Raw genomic sequence first — 17,993 nt, 5'->3', positions numbered from 1 at the left:
GTGACTTCTTAGAGTTCTTTTGTATCATTACCTATAACCTGAATATTCTTAGTGGTGTTTATAAAGGGTCAATCTCATCCCTGGCTATATTTAAAAACATTACCACTTACAATACACACCACAGGTTATCATGATATTCTCCAAAGAATCTTACTTTTTTGTGTGTGTGGCTGTGCTGGGTCTTCGTTGCTGCGCACAGCTTTCTTTAGTTGTGGTGTGCAGGCTTCTCAATGTGGTGGCTATTCTTGCTGCAGAACATGGACTCTAGGGCACATGGGCTCAAAAGTTGCGGTGCATGGCTTAGCTGCCCTATGCATGTGGGATCTTAGTTCCTGAACCAGGGATTGAACGTGTCCCCTGCATTGGCTGAGGGATTCTTAACCAGTAGACCACCAGGGAAGTCCCAGAATTTTACATTTTAAAAAGCTAGAATTATTCATTAAAAGTCATAGTAAAATTAACCCTTTATAAAATAGATGCAAATTACATAGCTTTAGGTTAATCACTTGGGACACAATTTGTCACTTACAAAATGATTGTTATACTTCGATAATCACTATGATCTTATTTGGTATTAGTAGTATTAATGTTCTTTGAGCTTTTGCTTTTTGCCTCAGTTACAGAGTTCTGTTTCTTTCTTTTGATAGATCCACTTAACCAGGATAAGGTGCATGGATCAGAAGGACCATGGACATGAGAGATAGTCAGATATAAATTTAAATCAAGACTCTGCTGTTTACTAGCTGTGTGTTCTTGCATAATTCAGGTAACTTATATGAGCTTCAATTTTCAAGTGTGCAAAATGAAGTTAAGGGATGTCTAGATTAAACGAGAAAACAAATCTATATAGTGTATTACAGAGCTGGCACACGGGAGGCACTACAAGATAGGCAGTGATTATAACTAGATACATCTACGAGAAAGTTTAGAGTGAAAATTGTAGTCATGGATGAGATCGTCAGGGAGAACATGCAATGTGAGAAAAACTCTGAGAAATAAAAAAACATTTAAAGAGCTGGTACAACAGGAAGAATCTGAAAAGAGGCTGAGCAGAAATGAGCACAGGTGGTGGAGAGTCAGGACAGAGACTTTTACAGCTGCCAGGGAGATACACTTTAAACCAAGCACTGATTGGATTTAGCCACAAGACTCAATGTGTTACATGACAGTAAAGTGATGAAGACAAGTCAATTCTGTGGGTTGAAAAGGGACAGGAAAGTAGGAAAAAAGAAACAGTGACTATTTTTTCCATATACAGTCAGTGATTATTCTGTTCCTTAGCAGTGAGTTCAAACATGGTGGTTTCTATGAAGCAAGAAATTACATATTGCTTTCCATATGCATTTTACATGTATTAATCCAATATGACTCATTTAAGAAGACTGTATCTTAGTTCATTACATATGAAAGCAGCAATGATCATTTGAAACTTTAGTCTCAATAATGTTCTTTGTAGCATCTGTGTCTGAATGAAAGTCTCTTATGTGTTAGACTGCAAAATAAAATTGTATAAATATGAGGAAAAACATAGATAAGGTAGGAGTTAAGGAGCTAAGGAGACTATCAATGTGAAAAACAAAAAGGTTAAAAAGATGACATAAAAATAGGATAAACATTTTAAACACTTAAATGCATCATACTAAATTCTACAGTTAGTAAGCATTAAATGCACTAACATTTTAATTCACCTTTTGTTTGATATTTTCTGCCATCCATGGGCTACCAAAATACAGAACCCCATGCTAGGAACATATAATACTCGCTCAGCAACAACAAATCCAACTGGGAAAAAAAGATTTGATGCAGGAATAAATGGTAATGCCATTAAACAAAGCGCCTACAAAGAGAAAAAAGATAATTTATTAAATTAAAAAATATACACACATCAACAGTCAAATCCAAATATTTTATCATTTAATCTGGATAATGTACTGGTGGATCAATTTTAATAACACTATAAAGAATACTGATTTAAACATAAAGAAGGAAACTTAAGGATGGTAACAATAAACATGAGGATGTATGTCAGCAAGGTGAGATGAAGTCTTCCTAAATAGTATTAGACCTTACACCTCAGCCTCATCAGATAAAAAAAAGTTTTTGAAAATATATCTAAAAAAAATTGTAATTTTTATATATCTAACTAATGTGCACAAAGAATCAGACACGACTGAGCGATTAACGATTTACATAACTTATGTGCACGTGGTAAAAACAAACTGACAGGAAAAGATATTAGTACTACTACTATGTGTAAGGAACACTGGAAATTGATAAGCTACATCTCAAACAAGACAGCAGCCTACTTCTACATGTTACTTCAGGGCTGCTCTGCATAGCATTCTGATGGGTCACATACATTTAAACGACTTAAAAATAAAACTGGCCCTTTTAAATCAACAGTCATTTATTCCATAAGAATTTCTAAATTTCCAACACTGTGCACTGTGTTAGAAATAAACATCACAAAATGCGTAGACGTTTTTGCCATTTTGAGAATGGGATGGCATATGGTTTCCAGATTATAGTCATTACAAAAGATAAGACAAAATAACTAGCACACAAATAACTTATGGAAAGAAATAGGCTGGTTGTCAGTAGGATATCTGTTTCCATGGACATCTGCTTCCATATTCTGTTACTCTGATTTGTTTTATAGTACCTTGTGGAATAAACATGTTGTTTTTTCAATTTCAGAAGTCTGAGAGTCTTCTAATAGTTTGAGGAAGCAATGTTTTTTATTATACATTACTACTGAAAATCGATGTAGAAATGTAAATAGTGAAAAGAATACTTTCTCCATGAATCACAAATTAATAATTTGTAATGATCCAACACTGAATCTGAAGAAAAGCACTACCATCAAACTGCTCACTTATTATCAATTTATAAGTCTGAAATTTTAGTGCTTTCTTTTTAGTCAAAAAGGTAAAACATTAAGAGTGCATAATTCACTTTCCACTTCCCAGAAATATTTGACAAAAACAACCAGGTAGCTGTGAAACAGAGGTATTTGTTCCTAAATACATGATCCTTTTAAAAAAAATTCCCTGTTAATTCATGGATGCCCTAAAGCAATTTCATTTGAAAGAATAAAAAGTGTTAAATTCATCTAAAGAGGCATCATGGATCGATGAATAAGCTACACACAAAAAAAGCCCTCTCTCAAAAAAAAAAAAAAAATCTATTGATTCTTCAATTAGAAATCTCAATGATTAACTTACTCAGATGTTCTAATACACTGTTAATGTATGCCAACCAAGTTAACTATAATGCAATATCTTTTCAGAGAGTGGAAAGAGCAAAGAGTTCTGGAGGCAAATCTGTTTCACTTTTTTATAATAAGGTAAACTACTCCAATCACCTTGTGACTCCATTTTTTAAAATAAATAAGCGGGATTATTAACTACTTATACTATTGAGATAAACATGACATCTTATTTACTAAGTGCCTAACATACCGGTGCTTGGTAGATATTCCTTTGGTCTACTTACCTCTTTCAGATATCTTCAAATAATATTACCATTAAAAACAGTATGTTTAGTTTTATACATACATATTAATTTATTTTCAGACTATTTTCTATTATAGACTATTACAAGCTATTGAATATAGTTTTCTATTTTTTATGTATAGTATCAATAGTTTGTATCTGTTAACCCTATACTCCTAATTTATCCCACTTCTTCCTTCCCTTTCCCTTTTTTAGATTGCTAAATTGGTAAGAGTCCTGTCCAACTCTTTCACGACTGCATGGACTGTAGCCCGCCAGGCTCTGTCCATGGGATTTCCCAGGCAAAAATCCTGGAATGGGTTGCCATCTCCTACTTCAGGGGATCAAACCTGCATCTCCTGGGTCTTGCATTGGCAGATAGATTCTTTACCACTGAGACACCAGGGAAGACCCTTCACCTTCGGTAGCTAAGTTTGTTTTCTACAAAACTAACAACACAGTATTATAAATTGACTCTATTTCAATTTCAAAAAATTTAAGAGTATGTTTAGGACTATATTTAAAGCAGTTATACCTAAAGTCACAAGGGTTCCTTTTTTATACAAACAAACTATAACATAATTAATTAATGTAAATCTATGTTAATTTCATTGGCAATATCCTTTCTATTTTTTATTCAGTTTGCACTATACAAATTATTTGCCAAAACTTTGTATTTAACTACTCTTCTTTACTTTGCTTTTTAGTAGAAACTCACTTTTGGATGTATTCTACCATGTATCTACTTCATTTTTATTTATGTGAGCTGCAAAGTCCCAAAGCAAAAATAAATCTGTATCGTCATAAATTCATGATCAACTTCAAATTAAATCCTTAAGACTGCTCAAGATTCTAGGTTTCTTTGGTAGGCTCACTCTCACTCTCTTTTACTATTTTCAGTCTTGACTATTTTTCTCAAATTTTTGACCCATGTCACTTTTAGGAGGTGACTACACTACCAAACTTTCAGAAAAAACAAAAGCGATAAAACAAGAATTTCTTTAATTCTCTGCTACTAAATCTATTAACATCTACATTCACGACCATTGCCATCCTTCCTATAACATAAGCAGTGTCTCCATCTATCTGAGGCCAAACCTGAGCTCCACACCTCTTACTATCAATTAGCTTTTCTTTCATTTACCTAATCACTTTCTTATATCAACTTTCTATGCTAAAAATGCTCTTGCCTTTCCAACCTTAAAAATCTTCTCCTTTGACAATATTATCTTTAAGTTATCTTAACCATTCATTATGACCCTTAGGTATAAAACAAGTTCCCATACTCTTAGGGAAAGATTTTTGTGGACATGGATCACAAGCAGTTGGTTGTAACCTCACTTAACGTTTCAACTCAAAGAGCATGTTTTTGTAAGCAAACCCATTAGTGATATCTCTGTGTATAAAGGTCAGCCAACTGAGCACTCCAAGGAATGTGATTCTAAATGCCAACCAAGCAAGTCTTTCCCCCAATATCAACCCACTTCAGCCTCAGAAGGTCCATCAATTCCAGGTCTCTATGCTTCCCCCAAGCCCTGACCCCCCAACAAAAGATCGGTTGCTTTGTTATACTTGAAGCCATTGCCTGACTGGCTATCTTCTCTAAATTAGACCTTATCTCAGTTAAATCACTTCTAAAGGTTACCTTCACTAGCAATCTTCCTTTCCTCATCTCCTAATCAAATCATTCCACAGATACAAATTTCATTTAAGTAACTACATAAAAGAAGTCAAATCCAACTGATCTCACTCACTACTTGACAGCAACTGTTGGTGTTAACTATTCTTTCCAGAAACGTTTTCCTACCTTTCTGTCCATTTGGTCTATTTCCTATTTGGTACTCTTGCCTGGAAAATCCCATGGATGGAGGAGCCTGGTAGACTGCAGTCCATGGGGTCGCTGAGAGTCAGGCACGACTGAGCAACTTCACTTTCACTTTTCACTTTCATGCATTGGAGAAGGAAACGGCAACCCACTCCAGTGTTCTTGCCTGGAGAATCCCAGGGACGTGGGAGCCTGGTGGGCTGCCGTCTATGGGGTCGCAGAGAGTCGAGCACGACTGAAGTGACTTAGCAGCAGCAGCAGCAGCTATTTGGTTTATTTTCCTTTACACAACACCTAAATATGGAAGCTTTTAAAGACTGACTGAGATACAGCCTTTTTCTCTATTCAGCCCCTTCAACTCTTTATTGAGGGAAATTTAAGAACAAATAGTCTAAGGCATTATATGTATGAATTAACTTCTATGCATCTAGAACGGTGATAGCTAATTACCATCTCTAAGAGATGTGACAAAATCCCAGTTGAGAAAGGGTGCTCTATAACCTCTCCAAAGGTCTTCTTCTTTATATCTTGCTTTCAATTACTATCTCTATGGCAGCTGTCAAACTTCTCTGTGGCAATTTATCATATGTTTATGTGTATCTCAGGCTTTGCCACAGAACTCCAGGCACAAAGCGCCATTCAAAATCTCCGTTAGAAAATTTCAAAGACACCTCAAACTCAACAGGTCCAGATACTAGTAAATATGATCTTTCTTCAAACCCTATATTCTTTCAAATTTCTCTAGAATGTGAGTTCTCTGGCAATGGGGGCCCTGTATTTCTTTTACTATCATATACGCAGTGCCTAAAACGCTACCTGATACATAGGCTACAAATCAAAATTTTTATTGAATGAATAAATGAATCTAGTGCTGCAGCCAGAATACACTTGCAAAGTATTAAAAGCACTTTCTGGCATACAGTAAAATCTGAAGAAAATGTTAAAGATGATTATTTCCTTCCATAATTTAAAGTAAGAGGCAACACAATTATTATGAGTAAGAAGTGAGGGCAGAGCTAAGAAAACTGGAAACAGAGCTCATAAAAACAAAAAAAAAGACTTTCAAATAATCAGAATTCTCTGAACACAGTAAGAAATACTTCAGGGAGTAATTAAAGTTTTGCTAATGAAAAATAAAGAGCTATGCATTTCTAGGGGCTTATCTTACATGATCCTCTTCTTTGTGCCAAGAAAACAAAGAAGTATACAGTATACTGAATAATTCATTTCTTTAAAAGGATGTATAATCTAGTGGGGTAAAGGTAAGAAATATTAAAAAAAAATTAAAAAAAATTAATGCTAAAAAGGATGCTCCATGATTTCAGAGATCCCACTCAATTAGGGAAATTCATAATCACTCTTTGTGTCACATGCTGAATGTGCAGCATTAAGCAAAATCTGACATAAAATTACAGGATAGCCTAAAATAAGTTCATAAATTAGGATGACATGAACAAAGACAGCAATTTTTCAAAGATGCTTTTGAAAAAGTAAAGGCACTCAATAAACTGAATATAGTATTATCTGAAAATTTAAGAAACTTTCTTACCATTAAAACGGTCTTGGAGGAGTTACTAGGATATCTGAGACTAAATACTCCCAAAGCTCCCAAAAAGCAAAAAAAAATAAATGTGGCAAGATTTCGAACATCTAGAAACGACTCTATCAGTGGTATTGTTCCCATGGTCCAATCACAGCAGAGCTCTGAAGGATTTAATAGAAGCCAAGCATTCACAGGAAGCAGGTAGTTAAAAGTTAGCTGCCTTGTAGGAGTTGGGCTTACAGCAGCTGGGTTATCAAACCTGTATAAAGAATGGGAAAAAAAAAAGTTACTGAAATTAAAACACTTTAAACACAAAGTTAATATATAAAAGATACAAATACTGAACAACAACAATAAGACCGGCATTTTACATGTAATCTTGTTAAAGACATAAACTTTTTATGGATACCTTAGATTCTTGTCTGAGTTCAAATCTCTTTATGAAATGTCTAGTTAAGAGGAATGATATTTATGAAGAACTGTTTGAGGGGCAAGCAGGTTACCTATTTCTAGTTTATTATGAGAATGCTTCAGACAGGTATTCTATAATATTATGACATTCTGCAGAAATGCTTTTATTAAACTATGGCTTTCTGCTTCAACATCATAAGAAAAGTTTTGTACGATTCATTGTTGTATGTGTTGTATGAATGCTTCTGAGAACACTAATGTTTTCCTTTAAGAGATGTTTCTTTCATCACCAAATGCTAATGAAAACTATGTTTTCTAGAAAGAATTTCTATGTTTTCTTTTGTCACAAACAGAGAAAACTAAATCACCTATGAGCTTTTTCTTTTTGATTTCTACAAAGCTAAAAACCAAATTCTAGTACAGAGTAGTAACTTCACAGCCCTATGGAACATTTTATTTGTGCTCTACTTAATACAAACTTATATCCTAGTTTATATAGGCCATGATATATTATTAGTCTGTTTACTGCAAATTAAGTCAAATCATTTTTTAAAAGTACATTTAAATTAATCACTTCAGATTTTTAATTCTTTACACTATGTTTTAAATTGTATTAACATATCTAAATTGTGTTAACATATAGTTGTTTAAATCTTCCCTGGTGGCTCAGATGGTAAAGAATCCGCCTGCAAGGTAGGTCCAATCCCTAGGTCAGGAAGATCCCCTGGAGAAGGGAATGGCCACCCACTCCCAAATTCTTGCCTGAATTCCATGGACAGAAGGGGCCTGTGAGCCACAGCCCATGGGGTCACAAAGAGTTGGACACGACTGAGTATCTCTCCTTCCTCTAATATAGTTGCTTAAAAACCCAATTCTCATTTTAAAATGAGTAAGTCAAGGAAAAATCAACCTCTATCACTTATTTGACGTGGTCTTCTTAAAAATATCAACTGGTTGAGAAAAATGAATTATTATTTGAACAAATAATATTTTCTAAACTTTCATGCTGTGCTAAGTCACTTCAGTCGTGTCCTACTCTTTGCAACCCTACGGACTGAAGCCCTCCAGACTCCTCTGTCCTTGGGATTCTCCAGGCAAGAATACTGGAGTGGGTAGCCAACCCCTTCTCCAAAACTTTCATACTTCAATATATACATGTATGAAAAATACTAAATCTTGAAAGTCAGGATTTGAATTCTCAACATGACCAACAAAACTGAACACAAAACTTTTTCCTGTCATCCACTTTTCAGAGTTCATTTAAAAAATTAACTATTTAGGATAAATTATTTGATAATCGAACTTTAGTCAAGGAATATATGTCAAACCAAGTCTAATCATATTATAATCAACCTCATAGGATAACAGAATAAAATTTATATAACACAAGTACATATACACACATTTTAAAATGCTTATATTTGGAAAATACAGTGTAAACATAACATACTCCATATACCCATCTACATATATATACAAAAAATGAATACATTCACACCTATAAGGCACATTGTCATATTATAGAACTAGAGATGCAAAAGAGTTGATTCAAATTCCCTAAAACAAATGATAAACAGGAAACATTAAGGAGTGAAGAAGGAAATACAAAATATCTATCTACAATTCAATCTATTTTCCACACTATTATGCTTAAATGAGCTTTTAGTTTAGCATGGCTAGACTCAGAAGTAAAAATTCTGGAGGTAAAATGTTTAAATATTCTTTATAGAAAAAAATGTTATTAAGGATAATTATTATACAATAGAATATTACTCAGACATAAAAGAACAATGAAATAATGCCATTTACACGACTCTGTGCGACCCCATAGATGGCAGCCCACTAGGCTCCTCTGTCCCTGGGATTCTCCAGGCAAGAATACTGGAGTGGGTTGCCATTTCCTTCTCCAATGCATGAAAGTGAAAAGTGAAAGTGAAGTTGCTCAGTCGTGCCCGACTCTTAGTGACCCCATGGACTGGAGCCCACCAGGCTCCTCTGTCCATGGGATTTTCCAGGCAAGAGTACTGGAGTGGGGTGCCATTGCCTTCTCCACCATGGACAGACCTAGAGATTATCATACTTGGTGAAGTAAATTAGGTAGAGAAAAACAAATACCATATGATATCACTTTTTTGTAGAATCTAAAAGATGATACAAGTGAACTTATTTACTAAACAGAAACAGACTCACAGACATAGAAAACAAATATATGACTACCAAAGGGGAAAAGGTGAGGGAGGGATAAATTAGGAGCTTGGATTTAACAGATATACCTTACTATATATAAAAGAGATAAACAAGGTCCTATTGCATAGCAAAGGGAACTATATTCAGTATCTTGTAATAACCTATAATGGAAAAATATTGGGATTTTGTTTAAAAAAAAAGTTCTTGCATGTAATGTCAGTCACTTGAACAAAACTATGAATAGGTAACTTTGTAAATTTTCTTTTAAACTTTGGATGAGTGAGGTGAAATGGAAAAATGCAATGAGAGCAGGAAAAAAAGATAAGAATGTTAAAATTCAGTATAACTTTTGCTTCTAGCCTTAAACAAATACAAAAAATGGAAAATTAAAACTTCCTTTAACATTCTAAGCATCGAGCAAAGAAAGACAATGACACTCGATTGATAGGAAAAAACCAAAACAAAAACAAAAAAACAGATGAGGGGAGCCCTATCTAAAGAGTTTAGAACTTGGATAGAATTTTTAGTCTGTGCAGTAGCAAGAGAGAATCTGAGTGGAGACCATTTGTATCCCTAAATTGAAAAGATGAAGCTGGGAGCCCTAGAAGTCCAGGGGGGTTAGAATTAGCAGGTAGAATACCAGGGAGAAGAAAACTGTTGAGAAAGAGAACTCATATCTGTAAAGGATTTCTCTCTAGTTTTCAGTACTATTGAGAACTGATCAGCATATATATACAAAGAAATACCTAAGGACAGTATAGTGGGTTGATTTCTGTTTCTCCAAAGTTTATGTCTACCCAAAACACCAGAATGTGACTTTATTAGCAAGTAGGTCTTTGTCAATTCAGTTATAGTTAAGATGAGGTCATAATGGATTAAGGGTGGGCCCACTGTCTAATGAGGGCATGGTGACACACTCTAGTACGCCTCCCTGAAGAATCCCCATGGACAGAGGAGCCTGGCAAGCTGCAGTCTACGGGGTTGCAAAGAGTGGGACATGACTGCACGACTAAACACAGCACAGCACCATCTAATGACTGATGTTCTTATACAAAGAAGAGAAAATACAGAGAAACACACAGGGAAAAAGGCTAGGCAAAGACAGAACAATTACAATGATACAGCAACGTGCCAAGGAATGTCAAAGATTGCCAGCAACCTCCAGAAGCTAGGAAAGAGGCATAGAACAGATTCTTTCCCAGAGCCTTCAGAAGGAACCAACTGTGCCTGGTACCTTGATTTTTGGGCTCTGGCCTCCAGCACCATGAGAGAATAAATTCCTGCTCTTTAAGCCACTCAGTTTCTGGTAAATTGTTACAACAGGTCTAGGAAAATACAGTTTGGAAAGTACCTTCTGAAAGGATTAGATAAAAACTCACAACTAGGAACAGTTCTTCAGCAGCCAGAGTGGAAATCCTCATAATGCAAAGTCTATCAAGTAGAGAAGTCAGAAGGGTCTTGTGTCAGCAAAGGAGCAAAATTAGCCTTATCCTAAATGTTGCTATGCTTCCCAGGTGGCTCAGTGGTAAGAATCTTCCTGCCAATGCAGAAGTGGGTTCAATCCTCGGGTAGGGAAGATACCCTGGAGAAGGAAGTGGTAACTCACTCCAGGATTCTGGCCTGAAAATCCCATGGACAGAGGAGCCTGGCAGGCTATAGTCCATGGGGTTGCAAACAGAGCCAGACACGACTTAGCTATTAAACAACAACAAACACTGCTATGGTCTCCTAAAACAAAGCTTAAAGGCAAGACCAGAAGACGAAACATCTTTCAAATAACTTACACGCATCTGAGAACAATGCTCTACAATATTTATAGGAATACAGTAGGTAAAATCAGATACAGTACCTATTAGAAACACTACCAAGCATGTGAAGAGACAGAAAAATACAATCCATGAGGAGAAAAATTATTCAATCTAAACTGACCAGGAAATTACACAGATGACAAAATCAGTGGAAAAGGACATTAAAGTGCTAAAACAGTCAGAAACATGGAATACACGCGCGCACACACACACACACACACACACACACACCTCAAACAGAACTCAAATAGAGATGAAAATGTCTGAGATGAAAAATAAAAGAAATTAAGGACAGATTAGACATGCAGAAAAAAATTAGTAAGCTTGAAGCTACAATGGAAGAAATTATCCAAAATGAAAATGGGAAAAATGGCTTTGGAGGGAAGAGGAATAAATACAGAGTAACAGTATTACTTCAAGAAGCCTAAAATACATGTAATTGGTGTCCCAGAGGAAGAAGGGAGAGGAAAGAAAAAAATATTTCAAGAAGTTTATAACTGAAACAATTCTAAAATGTAATGAAGTAAGAGTTACATATTCTAAAAAGCTAAATTAACCTAAGCACAAGAAACATGAAGATAAAACAAACAGTAACTGAAAGCTTGCAACTTTTGGCCATTTTCACTCAAACTGTATTGTACAATAAGTCCTGAAGTTGCAATGTATAGCATCATGACTGTAATTAACAATACTGTATCATATATTTGAAAGTTGCTAAGAGTGTAGATCTTAAAAGTTCTCATCAAAAGAAAAAAAAAACTTTTTGGTAATTATGTGTGGTGACAGATGTTGACTAAATTTATTATGGTAATCATTTGTGTGTGTATGTATAAGATTCATTATGTTGTACACTAATACAATGCTACATGTTAATTATGTCTCAATTAAAAAATACAGAGAAGAGAAACAATAAAGAGAAACTATTAAAAGCAAGGATTGAAAAATAAAGACATACTACATGCAGAAACATAAAGATAAGGATGAAAAGATTTTCCGTTTAACATAACACAAGCCACAGAATATAGAGTAATATTTTTAGATTAGTGAATGAAAACCAGCATTGTAGAATTCTACACTCAAGGAAAATATCTTTCAAAAATAAAGGTAAAACAAAGGTATTATATATCAGATCAGTCGCTCAGTCGTGTCCAACTCTTTGCGACCCCATGAATCACAGCATGCCAGGCCTCCCTGTCCATCACCAACTCCCGGAGTTCACCCAGACTCACGTCCATCGAGTCAGTGATGCCATCCAGCCATCTCATCCTCTGTCGTCCTCTTCTCTTCCTGCCCCCAATCCCTCCCAGCATCAGAGTCTTTTCCAATGAGTCAACTCTTCGCATGAGTTTCATGAGTTTCAGCTTTAGCATCATTCCTTCCAAAGAAATCCCAGGGCTGATCTCCTTCAGAATGGACTGGTTGGATCTCCTTGCAGTCCAAGGGACTCTCAAGAGTCTTCTCCAATACCACAGTTCAAAAGCATCGATTCTTCAGTGCTCAGCCTTCTTCACAGTCCAACTCTCACATCCATACATGACCACTGGAAAAACCATAGCCTTGACTAGACGAACCTTTGTTGGCAAAGTAATGTCTCTGCTCTTGAATATGCTATCTAGGTTGGTCATAACTTTCCTTCCAAGGAGTAAGCACCTTTTAATTTCATGGCTGCAGTCACCATCTGTAGTGATTTTGGAGCCCAGAAAAATAAAGTCTGACACTGTTTCCACTGTTTCCCTATCTATTTCCCATGAAGTGATGGGACTGGAGGCCATGATCTTCATTTTCTGAATGTTGAGCTTTAAGCCAACTTTTTCACTCTCCACTTTCACTTTCATCAAGAGGCTTTTGAGTTCCTCTTCACTTTCTGCCATAAGGGTGGTGTCATCTGCATATCTGAGGTTATTCATATTTCTCCCAGCAATCTTGATTCCAGCTTGTGTTTCTTCCAGTCCAGCGTTTCTCATGATGTACTCTGCATATAAGTTAAATAAACAGGGTGACAATATACAGCCTTGATGTACTCCTTTTCCTATTTGGAACCAGTCTGTTGTTCCATGTCCAGTTCTAACTGTTGCTTCCTGACCTGCATACAAATTTCTCAAGAGGCAGATCAGGTGGTCTGGTATTCCCATCTCTTTCAGAATGTTCCACAGTTGATTGTAATCCACACAGTCAAAGGCTTTGGCATAGTCAATGAAGCAGAAATAGATGTTTTTCTGGAACTCTGTTGCTTTTTCCATGATCCAGCGGATGTTGGCAATTTGATCTCTCGTTCCTCTGCCTTTTCTAAAACCAGCTTGAACATCAAGAAGTTCACGGTTCACATATTGCTGAAGCCTGGCTTGGAGAATTTTGAGCATTACTTTACTAGCGTGTAAGATGAGTGCAATTGTGCGGTAGTTTGAGCATTCTTTGGCATTGCCTTTCTTTGGGATTGGAATGAAAACTGACCTTTCAAAAGCTTAAAGAATTCATCACCAGCGCAGTCCTACACGGTCAAGAAATGTCAAAGAAAGTCCTTCAGTCACAAGGAAAAATGGTACCAGATGAAAATCTTGATCTAACAAAGGAAGAACACTAGAAATGGTAACTCTACAGGGTAAAACAAAAATTTTTCTAAGTTTAATCTCTTCCAAAGATAACTGTTTAAAGTAAAAATTAACAATGTATCGTGGGATTTATAATGTATACTCAATAAAAACATATGCAAATAGCACAAAGGCTATGTTATTATTTAAAGTGTTTATATATAAACTTATTTATTGTATATGTATTTGTACTATATATACTGACATTTATAATTTATATTCATACAATTATAATATTCCTTAAAGATAAATTGTGATAAACAAATGATGTAAACCAAAAATACCCCTAAAGCAATCACTAAAAATACACAGGGAAGATTTATAGCTAATAAGCCAACAAGGAGATAAGAATGGAGTAATATAAAACATTCAATTCAAAACACAGAAAAAATGGAACAAAGAACAGATGAGACAAAGAGAAAACAATTAGCAAGATGGTAGATTTACAACAAACTGTATCAGACAGCTGAACCTACCATTTAAAAGACAGATTATCTGACCAAACAAAAAAGGAAGACCCAACTATATGTAGCCTACAAAAAAATCTACTTTAAATATAAAGATATAGATAGAATTAAGAGGTAAAGAGATGAAAAAAGATAAACCATTTATCACTAACAAAAGACAGCTGGAGTAGTTAATATAAGGAAAAGTGAATTTCTTAGTAAAGACTATTAGCAGGGATAAAGAAGCTCATTTAATAACGATAAAGGGATCAATACATCAAGAGAACATTAAAATCCTAAATATTGATATACTTTAGTTTTACAATAAATACAGGAAGCAAAAATTGTCAGAACTGAGGAGAAATAGACAAATCAGTCAGTTTGTAACTCTGATCAGTTACAGTCAGAGATTTCAACATCCTTTTCTCAATAATTAATAGAGCAAGTAGACAAAAATGACTAAGGATATGGAAGACTTAACACTTAACCAACTGGGGGATCATTATTTTGACTGATGCTTCCAAGAGTGTACACGTATGTCAAAACCTATTAATCTGAACATTTTAAATACATGAGGATTCTTAAAAAGTATAAATTATAACTCAATAAAGCTGTTAAAAAACCTTAATGCAAATCAAAGACTTTCTGGAACATTTGCAATCACTTAAAACTCAAAGTTAAAAAAAAGGAAAAATACAAAAAGAACCAGAATGTCATACCTGGTGAACACTGGAAGTTGCGACTGAATAACCTGGACTCGAATCACAACAAGTAACAGGGTACTGAACATCAAGACAATGAGTTTTATTAGTGTCTGCAGCATAGAAAATGGAATACTACCCTTTCCACGAAGAAACTGTCCAGCAGTAGTACATAACAATGGCAAAGTATACTAGAAAAAGAAAAAAATTTAAGTAAAAAATAGCAATTTATTGTAATGTTTTCAACAACTGTACTTTCTAATTGCAAGATTAAATAAAAATTGACTATAATTATAAAATCAACATGGAACTGATAATGAATAAAACTGAGCCCCAAAGTCTTATCCAATAATGAATTACACTATGCAGTATTACTGGGTGCTTTCCCAAACTGCCCTATAGTTCCTTTACTGAAACTTAAAAATCTGTCCTTACAAAACTGAAAGTGTAATATAAAATGTTAAGTAATATTCAGTGGGTATGAAGGCAAAACATGCTTGTTTTTTGCAAATTTTTGCTAAATATTATTGGTAAAGCAATTTATATGATGATACATTTAGAAAATAAATTCATTAGAATTTGATTCAAATAGTATAAAAGACAGCAACAAGGAAATTTATATTTCTCCTTACCCCTTGGGCAATAAATACTTCATATACACAGCAAATTCCCACAACTGTTATTCCTTGTTCTTTACACAGTGTTGCAACAGCCACTAAAAAAACTGTCAATGCAATTGGAGTCCACACTACAATTCAGGAACAGAAAAATATAAAAACACACAAAAACAATTTTATAATATCATTAAAGAATAAGACAATTAGATATTACTGAAAAACTTCAAATGTTGTAAGCAATTTCTGCTTTATATATTCAAAAAAATACATTAATATATATAATTTGATTGAGTTTTACAGCTAAAGGAAAAGTATTGAATATTAGACATTTACCTATGGAATTATCTGGTCCTTTTGATTTAGTATATGACAAAAATGCAGCTAGAAAAAAGATAGATGACAGAAGTTCTGCTCTTCCTACAACACCTGTTACCTAGAAAAGGAAAGGCAGGGAGGTCCATATTAATGAAAAGCATTTTGAAATTTTAACTATATATAATTGCAACAGTAGTTTAATTAGAAATTAAGCTGCTGTAACTTATCAAGTGCACATTTCTGTTTTATAGGCATTCCTTGAGTGCCCTCAGGTGGTGAACTTGTGTATCTTACATAAAAATATATTCATCAGTAACTTTTATTATTTTAACTATCAATATTTATAGACTCCGAGGAAGTTGCAGAAATAGTACAGAGAGGCCCTTGTTTACCCTTTACCCAGCTTCCTTCAATAGTAACATCTTACAAAATTACATAGTATACCATTTAGACTTAGTTCTAAATTTTTTTTAAATACAAGTGTTCTTAAAATATAAGTATATAATAAACTCAACACAATGCATCGTATCTCACAAATAAAACCTGAAAAGTTTAAAAAGATAATACACTTTAAAATATCCTTTTAAACTCAAAAAAATTTAAATATAAAATCCCCCCAAACTCCCTTTAAAGTGTTCTGAACTCACTATAAAACTTAAAACAACCTAGCATCTTTGCAGATGTATAGAAAAATGTTCAGTTAGAAACCAAAAGGTTCAGGATATTGGGAGAGACACACAACGCCCCTGCAACACACAAACACAACTCTGCAAAGTTTAAATACACAGATTATTGTTTCAAACTAAAAGCTTGTAATAAAACAACTGAATAGAGTCCTCCTTGCTCTGCTGAGAGGCAATTTTGGAGTCTCAAGACTACAGAATTAAGTAAGGTTATAATTTGAATATGTGTTGGTCATAAGCATACTGGCAATAGTAGAGACAGCGCACAATTTTTAAACTCATGGTAATAAATAATATGAAATTACTGAACATCATTTGTTAGGATGTCTGCTTATATTTGCATGTATTCTGATACATTTTCATGCCTTACATACGTTTCTCTTATTATTTTCTGTCCTTTGAAACACAAAGCCAAGTTGACAAATACTTAAAATCTTTATTCACCAAAAAAATTAGCAAAGAAAAGAACTGTATTCATTTATATTTTACATTGCTAAAGTTGAATAATTACACATTAAATGTTTATGTTTCAAAAATTGTTTTAAACTGAAAAATTTTACACACTAGGAAAGCTATATCTTGTGCACTAGGAAGGTAAGACACTGTACCAAATTAAGGAGTCTTTAAACACTTGAAGTCATGGTTAATTTTTTTTCCTTAAAAACATATACCATCATAGTCATGTGTAGGAATAATGCAAAAAATAAATTTTACTTACTGCTTCTGTGTGTATTGGGTGCACTGCAAAAAGTAAAGAGGCAATCATACTACTCTGGTTATTCAGAAAAAGTCTGCAGACTTTAAGAAATATCACACTAACCACAGCATGAAAAATCATATTTAGGAGATGATATGACATTGGTGTTAGTTCACTGAACAGATAATTTAAGCGAAATGTCAATACTGTTAAGGGACGGTAAGACTTGTGGCTTCTCTCCTATAAGGAAAAAAACAATCATTGATTATTAAAGTATCCTGGTTCTTCTGGATACATAAACTAATCACTGCTTTTACTACTAAAGAATCTACATTTGGCTGAGAAATAACAATAAAATAATAAAAGTCTCAAGAATAACATAAATATAAGACATAGCTTTACGTGGGTTTTTGTGTGTGTGTGTGTGTGTTTTCCTACTTTCTTTGTCCAAAAACAAGGCAATTTCCTCTTTGATATATAGTTGAGTTCAGTTCAGTTGCTCAGTTGTGTCTGACTCTGCAACTCCATGGACTGCACAGCATGCCAGGCTTCCCTGCCCATTACCTACTTCTGGAGCTTGCTCAGACTCATGTCTATTGAGTTGGTGATGCCATACACACACACACACGCACACATATATATACACACACTGATATAAAGTAATCAAAGAATAGAAGA

At 34.5% G+C, this 17,993-nt stretch overlaps 1 protein-coding gene across 1 annotated transcript in view; it reads right to left on the bottom strand.

Annotated features, from left to right (window-relative positions):
* Positions 1 to 17,993, bottom strand: part of TMTC3 (transmembrane O-mannosyltransferase targeting cadherins 3) — a 52,057-nt gene that overhangs the window by 19,643 nt on the left and 14,421 nt on the right. Inside the window, exons 3-8 of the mRNA XM_002687188.7 lie at positions 17,337 to 17,555; positions 15,954 to 16,053; positions 15,636 to 15,751; positions 15,022 to 15,194; positions 6,869 to 7,121; positions 1,689 to 1,837 (exon numbers count right to left, since the gene is read on the bottom strand). Coding sequence (XP_002687234.2) covers positions 1,689 to 1,837; positions 6,869 to 7,121; positions 15,022 to 15,194; positions 15,636 to 15,751; positions 15,954 to 16,053; positions 17,337 to 17,555 — 1,010 coding nt within the window. The remainder of the gene's footprint in view (positions 1 to 1,688; positions 1,838 to 6,868; positions 7,122 to 15,021; positions 15,195 to 15,635; positions 15,752 to 15,953; positions 16,054 to 17,336; positions 17,556 to 17,993) is intronic.

This window comes from Bos taurus, chromosome 5 (assembly GCF_002263795.3).
Source record: "Bos taurus isolate L1 Dominette 01449 registration number 42190680 breed Hereford chromosome 5, ARS-UCD2.0, whole genome shotgun sequence".
NCBI lineage: Eukaryota > Metazoa > Chordata > Mammalia > Artiodactyla > Bovidae > Bos > Bos taurus.
The sequence above is the reverse complement of the archived record's forward strand: the minus strand, read 5'-3'. Positions and strand labels throughout refer to the sequence as shown.